The 13,457-nt window shown below is 42.4% G+C and overlaps 1 protein-coding gene across 1 annotated transcript; it reads right to left on the minus strand.

The window, feature by feature from the left end:
• Window positions 1-325: 325 nt before the first annotated feature.
• Window positions 326-10,129, minus strand: LOC103925826 (fatty acid desaturase 1-like). Its single transcript, XM_009334598.1, has 12 exons — window positions 10,124-10,129; window positions 9,956-10,066; window positions 8,127-8,324; window positions 7,612-7,713; window positions 7,309-7,437; window positions 5,804-5,864; window positions 3,964-4,040; window positions 3,029-3,126; window positions 2,250-2,346; window positions 1,449-1,528; window positions 569-694; window positions 326-377 (listed from the first exon to the last, which is right to left on the minus strand). The coding sequence occupies exons 1-12, from the start codon at window positions 10,127-10,129 to the stop codon at window positions 326-328; spliced, it is 1,137 nt and encodes a 378-aa protein (XP_009332873.1).
• Window positions 10,130-13,457: the final 3,328 nt, after the last annotated feature.

Here is a 13,457-nt window from a genome sequence, read left to right on the forward strand (position 1 = left end):
CTGCACCAGTCCGTAATCCGACTTGAACACATACTCAGGCTCAGAAATGCTCTTGGCCATATTTAATTAGACACAGCTAGCAAAGAGTTTCTCCTGTTCTAACCAGTCATCTCCTGCTTGCCCTATCCACTCTTAACATATCTGAACCAAAACACCAGGAAAGACCAGAAGTAAAATTCAGGTAACTTCATATCTATCAGAATCATATCCTTCAGTTCTTATCTATTTTCTTCTGCCATAGAGTCCCTTGTGGTCCCTGTTCCTCAGCTTGCTGGGAATGCAAAGACGTGGCAGGCTGCGAATGGTACCATCAAGCCTTGTCTTCTTATTTGTGTAGGTAGGCATCAAGCCAGAGCTCTCCTGAATTCTTCAGAGAGCTGAGAGAGAGAAAGAGAGTACAAGAGGCCACATTATGCAGGGTTGCTTAGGGGAGTGTTGGTGGGGACAAGGGAAATGAGGGTTTGTGTGTGTTGATTTGTAAGAGAAGAACAAACCAACTCTTGTTCTTAGGCTTCCAGTCTCTCCTACATCCTTCTGCAATGTTTTGCCATTGTGTGTTGTTACTTACTGCACGATGTCTGCAAAAGCCGTGAGCAACGGCTTACATTGGTACTCAATGCCGTGTTTGGCACACAAGGACTTCACCAGTGGAGCCACCTTCCAGTAGTTGTGTCTTGGCATTGTGGGGAATAGGCTGTGAACAGGAGACAGACAAATTCGCTTCCAGTGCCCCATAAGAAATATTATCTTTCATATGTTCACATTCATTATTACTTCCCAGGAATCACACAGCTCACACAAAGTAGGGCCTTTAGCTGCTCCTGGCTTTTCTTTCCCCTTGGTGAGCTTTTAGCACAAGTAACTCCTAAGACTTTCCTGCTTTCCCCCTCTGTTATTTTCCATAGTTGTCTCTAGCATCTCTGAAGTGGCATTTCTCCAAATTAAGTGATGCCATAAACTGGAAGAATCTACTTTCCCTTCTCCCCTTTCTCCAGAAGTAACTGTCTCCATAGCACAGAAAAGAAGATGAGCCCATCCTCCAGTCGCATATCTCAGTCTCTGGAGTAATAGTGTAAGTAGTCAGTAGAGACAGGCTTAAACTACTATGTCAGACTATAAACAGGGGGCCTTAGCATGTACATTTTCACCAATGCTTACGAGCTACTACTTGGATAGGCCCTGTTGCTGTCTGTAAGGTTTCACAGATCCTGCCCATGTTCAATTTTCGCTAGTCATTCTCACCTTCCTGCGAGTCCAGTGAAGGTTTTGAATTACATTATGATTCTCTTTAGGGTTTTCAGTCTTTTTAAAGACAAACTCATTGGTGCCTCACAACTATTTGTAGAATTCAGAGCAAAGAAGAATAGGGAAAAGAAAAAAAAAAAAAGAAGAGAAGAAAAAAAATAAAAAAAAAGGGAAGAAAATTCTCTCTCGGGGTGTCTACTCACTGATGTTCAATCTGGAAATTCAGATGCCCGGTAAACCAGTCATTGAACAGAGACTGCTCAACATTGCACGTTGCCTGGAGCTAGAGGAGGGGAAAGGAAAGTAAAATCAGTACAGATTGGTGACTGCAGCCTTTCCCATTTGTCTAAAGAGCACAGTACGCTGTGCTACTCTGTTCTATTGTTTTCTTTTAGCCTAAGCTGAGCTACCTCAAGCCAGGGATTATAATCCTCCTTCAGCTTTGTGGACCAGCAGAGGTACGTAGACTGGCTAACATGGACCATTGTAAAACCAGGAGTTGGCTCTGTGCTCCTGCGAATGCATGTGAACAGACAGTCAAAAGTTCCTCGTGGGTCTTCTCAGACCTATGTCTGCAGAAAAAGCAGAGATGGCAGGGTACTTCTGTGATGGTCAGACTTTACTGCTGGACTCCAAGAAGTCTCTCTGCAAAGAGGGGACACCACACTGGCATTCTACTAGTGCAAAATTGCTCAGCAAGAGCAGGACACAAACTTCCATCTCTGCATAAGTGGAAAAGGTCCAAGACAGAATGATGCAAAAAGTGGGGAGGTGGGTATGTTTAGGAAACAGAGCTGGGACCTAGCTTTGATTTTAGATTGCCCATGAATGTGTCATTGCTGTCCTCCTTTACTGTTACCATAATTGAATCCCGTTACCCTATTAACCTTCACTTCCCAGTTACCAACAGGTTTTCACCCTTAATGCAATAGAGGACTTGCTCGTCTTATGGTTGGAATTTGTACCTGTATGGCCACAATTCTTAAGAATGAAAAATATTTTACCTGAGTAGACACCCAGTCCAAATTGTTGTCATAGTAAATATCCATAGGGATATGGTTCATCTGTGAAACCCAGACAAACCAGCTGCTCTCCAACATCCTGTGCAACCAGACAAGAGGCCAGAATTCAGTAACAGGTAAGCAAGTCAATGATGAGCCATTGAAATAACAGCATAGCCAGACTTACAAACACATGGCTGAACACCAGCCTCGCTAATCCAGCACCTGGAAGAACTTCCGAAACCTGGAAGTTTCATACTTAATCCATACTTAATCATACTCATGATTACTTAATATGTTTTGTAATGAAACTGATGTAGCCAGTTATTCGTCTTGTTTTACCTGTAGCCAAGGACCAAACTGATTAGAATCAGTAAAATGATCCAAGTGGAGAGCGTATCGTCCATTCAGGTCAATGCTGCTGGATAACGCCTGAGCATTTGCAAGCCCAGGCTAAGCTGTTTCTGTTAAATGTTCTCTTTCTCTGATCACTAGCAGACCCAACACCCAAAGCACTGAATATTACATAAGGTAAGTATTTCTTGATTTGGTCAGCACTCAGTGAAGTCTCTTTGCTGCCAGAGCCAATGAGGCAACATAAAATTTCAACTAGCAATTAAGCAGAAGAGTCTTAGTTTAACTTTACGGAATTAAAAAACTAAGCAAAAAATGAGATGGTCAAGGAGAATGTGGATAGATAAGCAAAGGCAGAGAAAGGCAGGCAAGCAGAGATGGAAGGAATATGTCGAGGAAGGCTGAATAACCTTCTAAAAAGATATCACCTGAATATAAAATAATATGCCAGGAGACTCTTTATTTCTAATAATGATCCATAAGTAAAAAAGAATCTGATATAGAAGGTCAGCATCCAGGTCAAGTCCTACCAAAACCAGAGACAACAAGAAAAGAAAATCATTATAAGTTACATTTGCTTAAATCTTTTTCTAAGCTTCATGTTATACGTACAAGAGAAAAATCTACATTCAGCTTTTATAGGTTTTTGCTGAATTGAATCATCTGGAGCAATCCATGTTAACAGAAGTTAATAATACTTTCTTTTGACAGCTTGCTATAATAGAGATGGATCTGAGCATTCACGCCTAGTAAGTAGATTAATATATTAACAAATGACTATGCATTCAGAAACATGAGTTGAAGACTTGTATCAAATCATTGCCCAGGACTCCACAGTGAACTAAGTGCTAGACCGACGATCTCATTCTACCTGGAAGTTGCTCTGTCCTCCTGTATGCATAACACATGCAAGAGAAGGAAGAATGAAGCATTAATTCTGGCTGCCTGGCATAGGAAGTAATGCCAAGTATATGCATACTGCTAACAAATCAACGACAACAGTTCCTATAAATCCACATCCTCCCGTTGCCGACCACTACGGACCTTCCAATTTGCTTCCCAAACCAAAGGAGACAGTACACTTTGTGGTTCTGCAAATGAGGCAAAGCAGTACAAGCCAAACAGCCTGTTGCTTGTTTTCGGCCTTTATCATCGAGCTGGGGAACATGATGGGTTTAGCAGAAAGTATGCACAGCCACTGAAAACACTGCACCAAGCTGACTGTCATAGTAGGCTTAACTGCATGGCATACAGCGTCACACAGCAGGGACTGAGCTCTGGACAGAAGCTGGCTCCATGTTCAGAAGAAAGGTTGAAGGCCCACAACTGACCCCTTCTTAGTTGCACAAGTAGCAATACTTACCACCCAGTACCTTTTTGTGTATGCAATATAAAACGTGTGGCAGTGGAAGTAGGTGGGAAACAGGAGCGGAGGAAGAGCTGTAAGGGAGAATTCATTATCAGTGGTAATGTCATGGACTGAATGACAGATAATCAAACTGGAAGCGAAGGATCCCTGAACAGCTACTCAATATGGAGAATATTCTGAGAAGTTTTAGGGCTGCAGAATTTTCTGGATGATATCAGTATGCAACAAAGCAGACAAACAGTAAGCAACCTGGGAGCCTGCTGACCTCAAGAGGTAAAACAAAGGTAAGACAAGAAGCTCTCTGAAGCTTGATTGAGGACCAACTTAATAATCCTTTTGAGTGCCACAGTATGCACTTTGCAAGAAAGCAACCGACTGATACTGGTTAGGATGCTATACAGGGCTCTGAGCAACCTGATCTATTTGAAGATATCCCTGCTCATTGCAGGGGGGTTGGACTAGATGATCTTTAGAGATCCCTTCCAACCCAAACTACTCTATGATTCTATGATTAGTGCCTCTAAACATTTCTAGGTCTGTCCATTAATCTGATAGTACTTACAAACCCGAGATTTTATTTTAGGCTTCTAACTGAGGAACAGCCACAGAGTAGTATTTCGAGAAGTGGCTTCCACAGCCCCAAAGCTTATCTGGCTCTCCATTCAGTTGTTCAAAGCAGAGGAACATATAAAATCCTTTGCCTACCAGGGATTTTGGGTTGCAAGAACTCAACCTTCCAAATGGACATCTCACTTGTACTTAAAAAACAAAACAACAAAAAAACCCCACGGACTATTATTTAAATTTGAATACTACTGAAAGATGTAGTATGACATTGTACCTTAGAGCCACTGTGGAGGACGTGGAAGATCTGGGATAGGATCACCTTCCTTAACTTGGCATCTCAGAGTTGCATATCTGAGATATGCACATCTGAACTAACCCTGCTAGCTCTGTCTAGCCACTTGAGAGAAGAGCCACTGCTGGAGCGCAGTTCCTGCCATCTTCAGAGGTCAAGGGAAAAAATAGGTCAAATGAATCACACCTTGAAAGTGCCCATTTATGCTGGGTTTTAGAGTTCAATTCATACTGCCCACTTTTTAGGCAAGCATCCTAAGCAGCAGACTTCAAACTATTCCGGAGAGATGCAAGAGGTGATATCTCTTTGTCCCGTGTTGAAATTGTGCTGCTTTGCAAAAGGAATAAAGCTTCGCTAAGATGGGAAGAAGGGGGCAGGAGGGAGCCTAGAGATCAGGGTACTGACAGTGGAGGAATTCTGAATTTCTCTTCTGCTCTGTTTATGCACTTTATTAGCCATACATTATACAGCTCACATAAACAGTCCTGGAGCCTTCATCTCACTCTCCCAACTTCCTTAATTAGCGAGTTAAGAGTCTTTCTCCTTTTCTCTGTGCAAATAGATGTAGACTTATTTTTGCAAAGCAGTACAGTTTTAAGAAGACCTGGGATAAGTGTACCCCACTACTTTTTCTACCCTGGAACAAACTTAAACCATTTGGTTAGAAATTCGAAAACCAAATTAACGTGTTTCAAGTCAAGAAGGACACAGAAACCTGATCTCACATAGGATCATGATAATTCAGGCTGGAAAGGACCTCAGGATCTCAGAGCAGCATCAGCTCTGAGGTCAGACCAGGTTACTCGGGGTTTTATCCAGTCAGGTCTTCAACTCCTCCAAAACCTAGATGCAAACTGATTACTGTGTTCTTTAAGGCAGGCACCTTAGTTCTGCTCAAGTCCTACAGGTCAAAAGTAAGATCTACAAGCCCCATTAGTACCCCTCATGGTATTGCAGGAGAACGGAGATACTCACTGATGAAGAAGTATTTGTGTTGGTGATTGTATGGCATGTATTTTTTCTTTTTGATCCCAAGCTGTGAAAAGAAACAGCAAAAAAAAAATACTGAGTGGAAACTAAGCAATCTGCACAGGTAACTTGCTGATTTCCATTCTTTCCTCCCCAGAGGCACTCTTCTTGCACACTTCCCACAACCTTCATTCCTACTGTCTCGCTCTTGTGTACCTGTCCTGTTAGTTTACATACATAATATATCTTTTCTGTAATCCTCATTCCATTAATATAAGGCTTTAATGCCTTACAGCTTTGTAAAGTCCTTCAGAGATAAACCGTTAAGCAAGCATGAGATTTTTCTCCAGTAATGGAAAATAAATTAAATACGTGATTGCTGAAAAGTAGTTCTAGATATACTTATGACAAGCCAAAACAGAGGTAACAGCCCATAAGAAAAACCTACTTTGGTATATGGTAGGAAGGAAACTGCTGTCACAGATACCACCATTGTCTGGGTTGGAACAGAATGATGTAGTAAAAACTACACCAGAACATTTCCTCCATTAAAAGATGGTGTGATCCGAAAGTTATGATAAAAATAATTTTGAGGGTTGATAGAGGTGAATTTTAACTGGTGAATTTCCTTGGTTTTGTGTTCTTACCACATGCATAATTAATTTGGTGAAATGTTAGATATTTCAAGGCTAAGTTCTATTATCGGTCAAAAATAGTCATATGTCTTTTCTCTCTCCTCTGATTCTGTACACTTAAATGACAGTTTCATGATGGTAAAGGTCTTCCAAGGAGAAAAATATTTCACTGCTCTAGCTACTCTGACAGGGTCTCAAGAACTGGTGAACTTGTACAACTAAAGGGGTTCAGCATCGTCTTAGGTTGTTGCTCCTGGAAGTGGCCTAGCAGTACAAGCTGAGAACATCCTATGTGGTCAAATGACTTCTGCCTACTAGAGGGACCTGCCAACAGCCAGTCCTACAGAGCTACAGGAACAGCCCTGGGTTATTCAGTCCTGCCGTGCTGGCTGCCTTTCACAGCAAGGCTTCTGCTGTCTCCTAGAAGGCATAGACATGCCAAAGCCACCTGTATCTCTGAGCCTTAGACATTAATATTAAAGTAATAATCCCAGGCCAACTGCAGACACGCTTTATATTAATGTTTACAAGTTACCTAATAATCATTAATTACTGAGTTGTTCTACTAGGTCATTAAGCTGCTATAATCATTAATAATCTTTTTGGTGATGGATTTTCCACCCTATATATGATGCACATACACCACGTCTAATTTATTTACAACTACTTGTCAGCTGTTCATGAAATTTTTAAAGGAATTTAACGTGAACTGTGACCTGCTTACAAAGGCTGAAGAAAGTAGACACAGATGAAAGCAGTCTTTTTTTCAGAAACTGTCATCACATCTTAGTTTTAGATCTTTATGGTACAACGTGCTTTTTGTTGACCAGGGTGTTCTTCCCAGTTCCTGGTACACGAGCGCGTGCACACACTGACCTCCACAGAGAATTTCTTCCCCAGAGTAAACAAGAAAGGGTGCATATCAATATCGGGATCTTTCTGGAAGCAGTTGGGTTTGGCATGGTGCCGGGAGTGCAGAAGAGTCCACCATTTGGCTGATGCCCCCTGTTTTAGTGAAGAACAAAGTATGAAAAGTATAATGCTTTCAGAGCCAGATTCTCTCCAATTCCCCTCCTTCGCCCAATGCTGAACACGCTATCCTCCACAGAGTCTTCAGAACACATTCTTTTACAGGAAAGCCATCAAATCTAAGAAGTTTTTCCAGGGTCAAGTACTTACAATCAAATGGCACATCACAAACTTATGCAGCAAGTGGTTCCACTTGGTCTTTCTGAATACTGAAAGATGTCCTAAATCATGTTGTAACCATGAAGCCTGGACCTGGAAGAGGAAAAAGAAAATATTTGGGGGAGGGGGCGAAGAGAAATCGAGACCAGGATAATGCCACACCCATCCTTTGCTTTGAAATATCAAGATTTATTTCTTGGACAGTGCTCCAAAGTCACAATCAGAAAGGAACTATGAAATCCTGATACTCTTGAGGCTGAATATATCTATTCAGCCTAGAATATATCTTGCTGAAAGAATCCCAGACTAGGCTTAGTGGGAGCTCCCCACATGCAGAATTTCTTCTTTACATCTTCTGTAAACACATGCCGTATAGTGGTTGTCTTCTAATGACAAAGGAGAACTGTGCCAAGTAAGGAAATGGAGGACTACAGAACTGCAATAGTATTACGCGTATGAAAGTTGATGCAAGTCCACGTGTACATGCTGTGGACTTAGTTGCTTACCTGGGAAATGGTCAGCACCACCAGAGAGACAATAAAGGGCACTAAGGATGTCCCAAAGTAGAAGAGAATGAGCCAAGCAGCAGTATCCAACAGGAGGATGTGAGCGAGGTGCAGGAAGAAGAAGAGTTGATTTGGCTTCAGAAGTCCCATTTTCTCAACAGCAGCACGCAATTCACGGAAGTCTTTCACCAGCATTTTCTGTGGGAAGCACCAGTGTTACATGTTCCCTGTTTCTAGAGCATAGCACTGCAGCCTCAAAAGCCAAGGACCACTTTAATCAAGGAAAGAAAGAGCAAAGGATCTGGCCAAATGGGCAAGAGCCGGGCTTGCACACTGGTAAACTTTATCATTGCTCTCCTACAGCTTCTCTGTGTCTTTGCCTGGTAAGGTACAGAGAGCAGAGGAGCAAGCAGCAGCTATCACAGAGCACAATGTCTGTACCCCCAGCCCCTAAGCCTATATCTTCGGTGCTTCTTCCATCATCTTCTTGGCAGGTAGCATAGGGCTCAGATGGAAGTTATGTCTAGTGGAAGGTGTAATGTATGTGCATGAACATAGCATGCCATCTTGTGGTAGGCCTTTAGGATGAAATTATTCCTCTTCTGTCAGTTCCAATAGATCAATATATGTTTTCACTTTACCCTTCCCAAGATTAACGGGGAGGATTAAGTGCCTGTATGAAAACAGCACCTACAGCCCAGCTGGCCTCAGGCTGGTGGGCACTGAGGAAGGAGGATGGAAGAAGAAATAAGCACCGCAGAGATGCAAGACCAACCCACCTTTGGCTTTGCCAGTTCCACAGATGCCTCCCAAGCCTTATTCCTGTCTCCACGTAACCCAAACCACAAAGAAGCTTGCCAGCCTACTTTCCCAATCATTTGGGGGAAATGGAGTTTGTGTGGAGCAAGGCACATGCAGGCTCTGGTGCAGGCCTGCTACGGAACTGAGAAATAGGCAAGGCGTGGCCACAGATGGGTAAGAGGGTTCATGAGGTTCCCACCTACATAGGAAGTGTGGCCATGCCATTCTGGGACAGCCAGACTGCTCTGAATTGTGTTTCTAATGCCTGAGTTACACGGGGCCATGTATCATCTTGCCCCCCTTCAGCATGCAGTGTGGGACTATGCAAAGGAAGAGTCAGGGCAGGCTAGAAGGAATGGGGAAAACTGATAGCCTTGGATGGTAGGAAGCAATGACGACCGTACAGCCCAGGGAATATTTGTACTTCAAGGCTATTCCTATTCTGTTGTCTGTGCCTCTCTCATGAGATTTTCTTTGACATACCAGATTGGTTACTCTCACAGTGCCATCAGCAGTGCTTCTGTGAATGATCATTCTGTGAATGACCTTGAGACTGCTGCAAGAAGGCTGTCCAAAAGGGCAATGCCAATACAGCCTGTGAAACTTAATTCAAGGCTAAAACACTCTACCTGCAATCTCTTCCTACAGACACCTACAAGAGAAGGGAGTACGGTCTGAAAATTTACTATCAGCTGGAAAGAATTACTTAATTTTTGGTTAGCTCTTTCTCAAAGCAAGGGAAAGAAGAAAAGGTGATAGCTGCGATATTCATGAGAGCAAAACAAGGCTCTACTATTTATGTAGAGTTGCTGTGATAAGAAAAATTCATCCTCAGGAATCTCATTCTCAACCACATAATGTGGATTTAGACTAATATTCATGTATTGTTTCTAAGTAGCAGCACAAAGATTTGTGGAGAACCTGGATCCCATTGTTCCAGGAGCTACGCTGATACAGAAGAACATGGTCTAATCTCAGAATATTTCCCTTTAATCTATCTTTGATCTGATTTACGAGGATAGACTTACATTTTTAGTGGGCTCAATACTGGGTTGATCTGGTGCCAGCTCCCCGATCTGCAGTGACTTCAAGTACTTGCTCACCAGCACCTTGTCAACATGGAATGCTTCAAAGGCATCCTGCAAATGCACGAGAGTAAAGGAAGAGGTAAGAAAAACAAATACTATGGTACTAACCTCCATCTGCTGTGCACAGTAAGACATTCACTGTGGAGGAGCCACAATGGCAAAGATAGCTGGTTTACCTTTCTATCTCCTCAACATTTGTTGACCTTTTTCTTCCCGTGTTTGTCCTATGCTCTTAAATGAGATCTTCTTTCAGCTGGCAAATGGAAGAGATCTGACTTCCACTACTGTAATTACTACAGGTATGCAAGCTCCATAATACAAAATTGAATGAATCTCCATTGTATGCCTAAAGCAGAGTCTAGTTCCCTTGCCTTTCTTCTTCCCCCTCTTCTCAACCCCAATATTAGCGATTTTTCCATCTTCCTGGACAGCCAGGTGCCCAAAAGACCTTTCTTATCAGCAGACCAGAATCTTCTTTGTTGTGCAATTTGTCAAAAGAGAAAATTGCCCTTTAAATCCGACTGCTTAAAAGAAAAATGTGGTTCCTCTTATTCACTAGGTAGAGAACCGCACTCCCAAATTAACTAAGACAGGAAGCGTTTCATCAAGGACCAAGTGATACCAGAGAACTTTCTATTTTCCTCTAGTACTTGGAAGTATTCAGAAGGAAATGACTGCAAGGACAAAATTCATAAGCACAGGCCTGGTGTTACTGACCTCTCAAAGATACGAGCATGAAGAAGCAGTGGTGTGATAGCCTCTAGGCAAGGCTGGGGACAGAAAGGAGAGGATGCAGAAAGGCAGAGGAGAAGACAACTGCATTGACAGAGCACGAAGGGGGCAGCTGGAGCCCTGAAGCACAGCTGAGACCGAGCTGAGCTGTGAATTCAGTCTGTAGGAAAGGAACTTCCCCTGAAGATTCTCCAACCATGGAAAATTGCTTTTGTACATGCATGCCTTCAACTTATTGATCTGCTTGCATGCCTGCTTTTGCGCCACCTTTCATCCGATTCCATTTAGTCATCCCAAACAGACCAGAATCAGTGCTTTACTGCATTCCAGCCCCAGAGTTACTCTGGGCAAGTGTTTATTAAGAACGGTTGTGTGACAAAATGAAGTCGTTTAGCTAATCTCTTTGAGCAAACTGCCACAGACTTTCTGTCCTCTACTCCAAAATGACATAGGTTTGGGCAACTGCGTGACTAACACTGAGGCATATATGTAACATGCGGTGGGTTTAAATACCATGCACGTAATCGCTATCACCAACGAATCCAAAAACCAGCAGGCAGTTTCTCTGCAAAATAATCTACTGCAAGTACCTGGTGATTTCATGATGTTGCAACACCAAATGTATTTACGGTCTCCAAAATTCAACCAAATTTTGCCAAATTCACCCAAAAATTCCAGTCTCAAGATTGTTGCTCCTGTTTTCTAAGTCACTTCATTCCTTAACTCTGCTCTTCTATCCTTTGTGAGAAAACACCACAACAAAAAGCAGCAATAAAAGGACTCCTCTTCACAGTTTTGTGCAGTGTCCCCCTTACTAATATTGTGGCATTAATTATACTCATTTTTCCATTCTTTGGGTTTCTTTTCTTACTGAGAGCCTTCCATATTTTTCATTCTCTCCTAAGTTATCATCTTTCAAGGCTATATGCTCTTGGTACAATCTTCCAGTCAAACTGAGATAATTTTTTAATTTTTCATGCTATACATCCAAAAGATTAAGCAATTGACCTATTCCAAGATGCACAGGCCTCACTAAAGTCTTATGGATTTTCTTAATAAATGCTTCTTTCACTTCTTTTTGTCTCTGCCTCCCAGACTAACTAAAAAGCCTATTGAATTCACACTGTCTCACAAAACTGCTCTTAGTAACGAAGAGGAGTTTCTTACTTCACCTACAGCGTCCTGGATATATTCCCACTGCAACTCAGTGTGGATATAACCACATTTGCTCTAAACAAGATAGTTCACACATAATCAGGCTACACGGGAGAGCACAGAAGGCCACACACACTAATCTACCCTGCTTCTGTTAGGGGCTGCCTAGTGCCAGCATGGCTTTCTCTGTACTGTGTTACACGAACCTATAGCAAATATTCCACCTTTTACTCTCTTCCACAGGTTTTGCTGAGGCCAAGATGCACAGCTTGCAAGTGTGCAGAGTTCAAGCAGGGCAAGATACTCCAGTATCACATGTATCAATTTGCCTTGGAATAAATACGTATTCTGAATATCGTGCCTTGTCAAAAGTGATGATCCTGCTGTTCTCCAAAAGTGTCGAGTTGATGAAGATTTATGTGTCTTCAGCATCTCTGGAGCAAAGTAAAACCCTTTCCTATTAATTTCACTTACAGCCCTTGAGCTGGAGTTTTATCATATATGCTTAAAAAGAGAGAGGGGAAAATAACCAGGCATTTTTCCATTATGGTGCACAGCTTATTTAACGTGCTTCACACTTGTGTGTGAAGACAGTTAAGCTGGTGTCACGTAAAACTGTCTGAAGTCTTGCAAGGCTTAATGGTTTGGACATGGAACCAACCTATAAGAACCAGCTCAGATCCCAGAAGCAAAACATCTGGGTTTTCCAGGTTCATCCATTGTCTGGGGTATTCCAGCATCCTAAAATGAAAGAAACCTGACAGTACTAACTAGAGCAAATGAATGATGGAAAATACGGAATGCAAAGTGTAGCTAATACAGAATTTGAAATATAAACTTAGTGGACTGAAAATTATTTTTATTTCCACGAGCCTCAAATACCCCTTATATATGGAAGATCAGGGAACTATTTGCCTTGGGTTTTTTTCTTTCAAAACACACAGCAAGGAAGCAATCACATTTGTCACATCTTTGTATAGATGTTAATTTACCGCTATTTTCTACCCTTCCTGCACATACCAGGAGGCAGGAACTCCAAAGAATTTGCTGAACGTTTTGGTGTGTGTTTTACCACAGGTTTCCATGGCATTAAACCAGCAGTCAGACAAGGCAACATGGTGAGCGGGTCTTTTTGCCCACACACTAACTCGCCAGCAGCTGGACACTTGTCAGCTGGCTGAGTCTTTCAATTTTGTTCATCTCAAGGGCCTGAAGGACCATATGCAATAACTACAGAAACTTTTCTGGAAGACCACTTGGGAAAGCATGCTGGCTTTGCTTTCCCTCCAAGTTATGCCGGGTGGCATTGAGGAGGGATACTTTTCTGTCCTGGTTTCGGCAGGGACAGAGTTAATTTCCTTCCTAGTAGCTGGTCCAGTGCTGTGTTTTGGATTTAGGGTGAGAACAATGTTGATAACACACCGGTGTTTTAGTTGTTGCTAAGTAGTGTTTACACTAGTCAAGGACTTTTCAGTTTCTCGGCTCTACCGACTGAGAAGGCTGGAGGTGCACAAGAGGCTGGGAGGGGGCACAGCCAGGACAGCTGACCCCAACT

This window comes from Pygoscelis adeliae, unplaced genomic scaffold (assembly GCF_000699105.1).
Source record: "Pygoscelis adeliae isolate BGI_AS28 unplaced genomic scaffold, ASM69910v1 Scaffold171, whole genome shotgun sequence".
NCBI lineage: Eukaryota > Metazoa > Chordata > Aves > Sphenisciformes > Spheniscidae > Pygoscelis > Pygoscelis adeliae.

Coding starts and splice junctions, on each gene's coding strand:
- LOC103925826 (XM_009334598.1), bottom strand. Junction 8,325..9,955: donor GTATTGAGCCCACTAAAAAT/GTAAGTCTATCC, acceptor TGCTTCCCACAG/AAAATGCTGGTGAAAGACTT. Junction 1,529..2,249: donor TGGACTGGGTGTCTACTCAG/GTAAAATATTTT, acceptor CCCCTCCTCTAG/CTCCAGGCAACGTGCAATGT.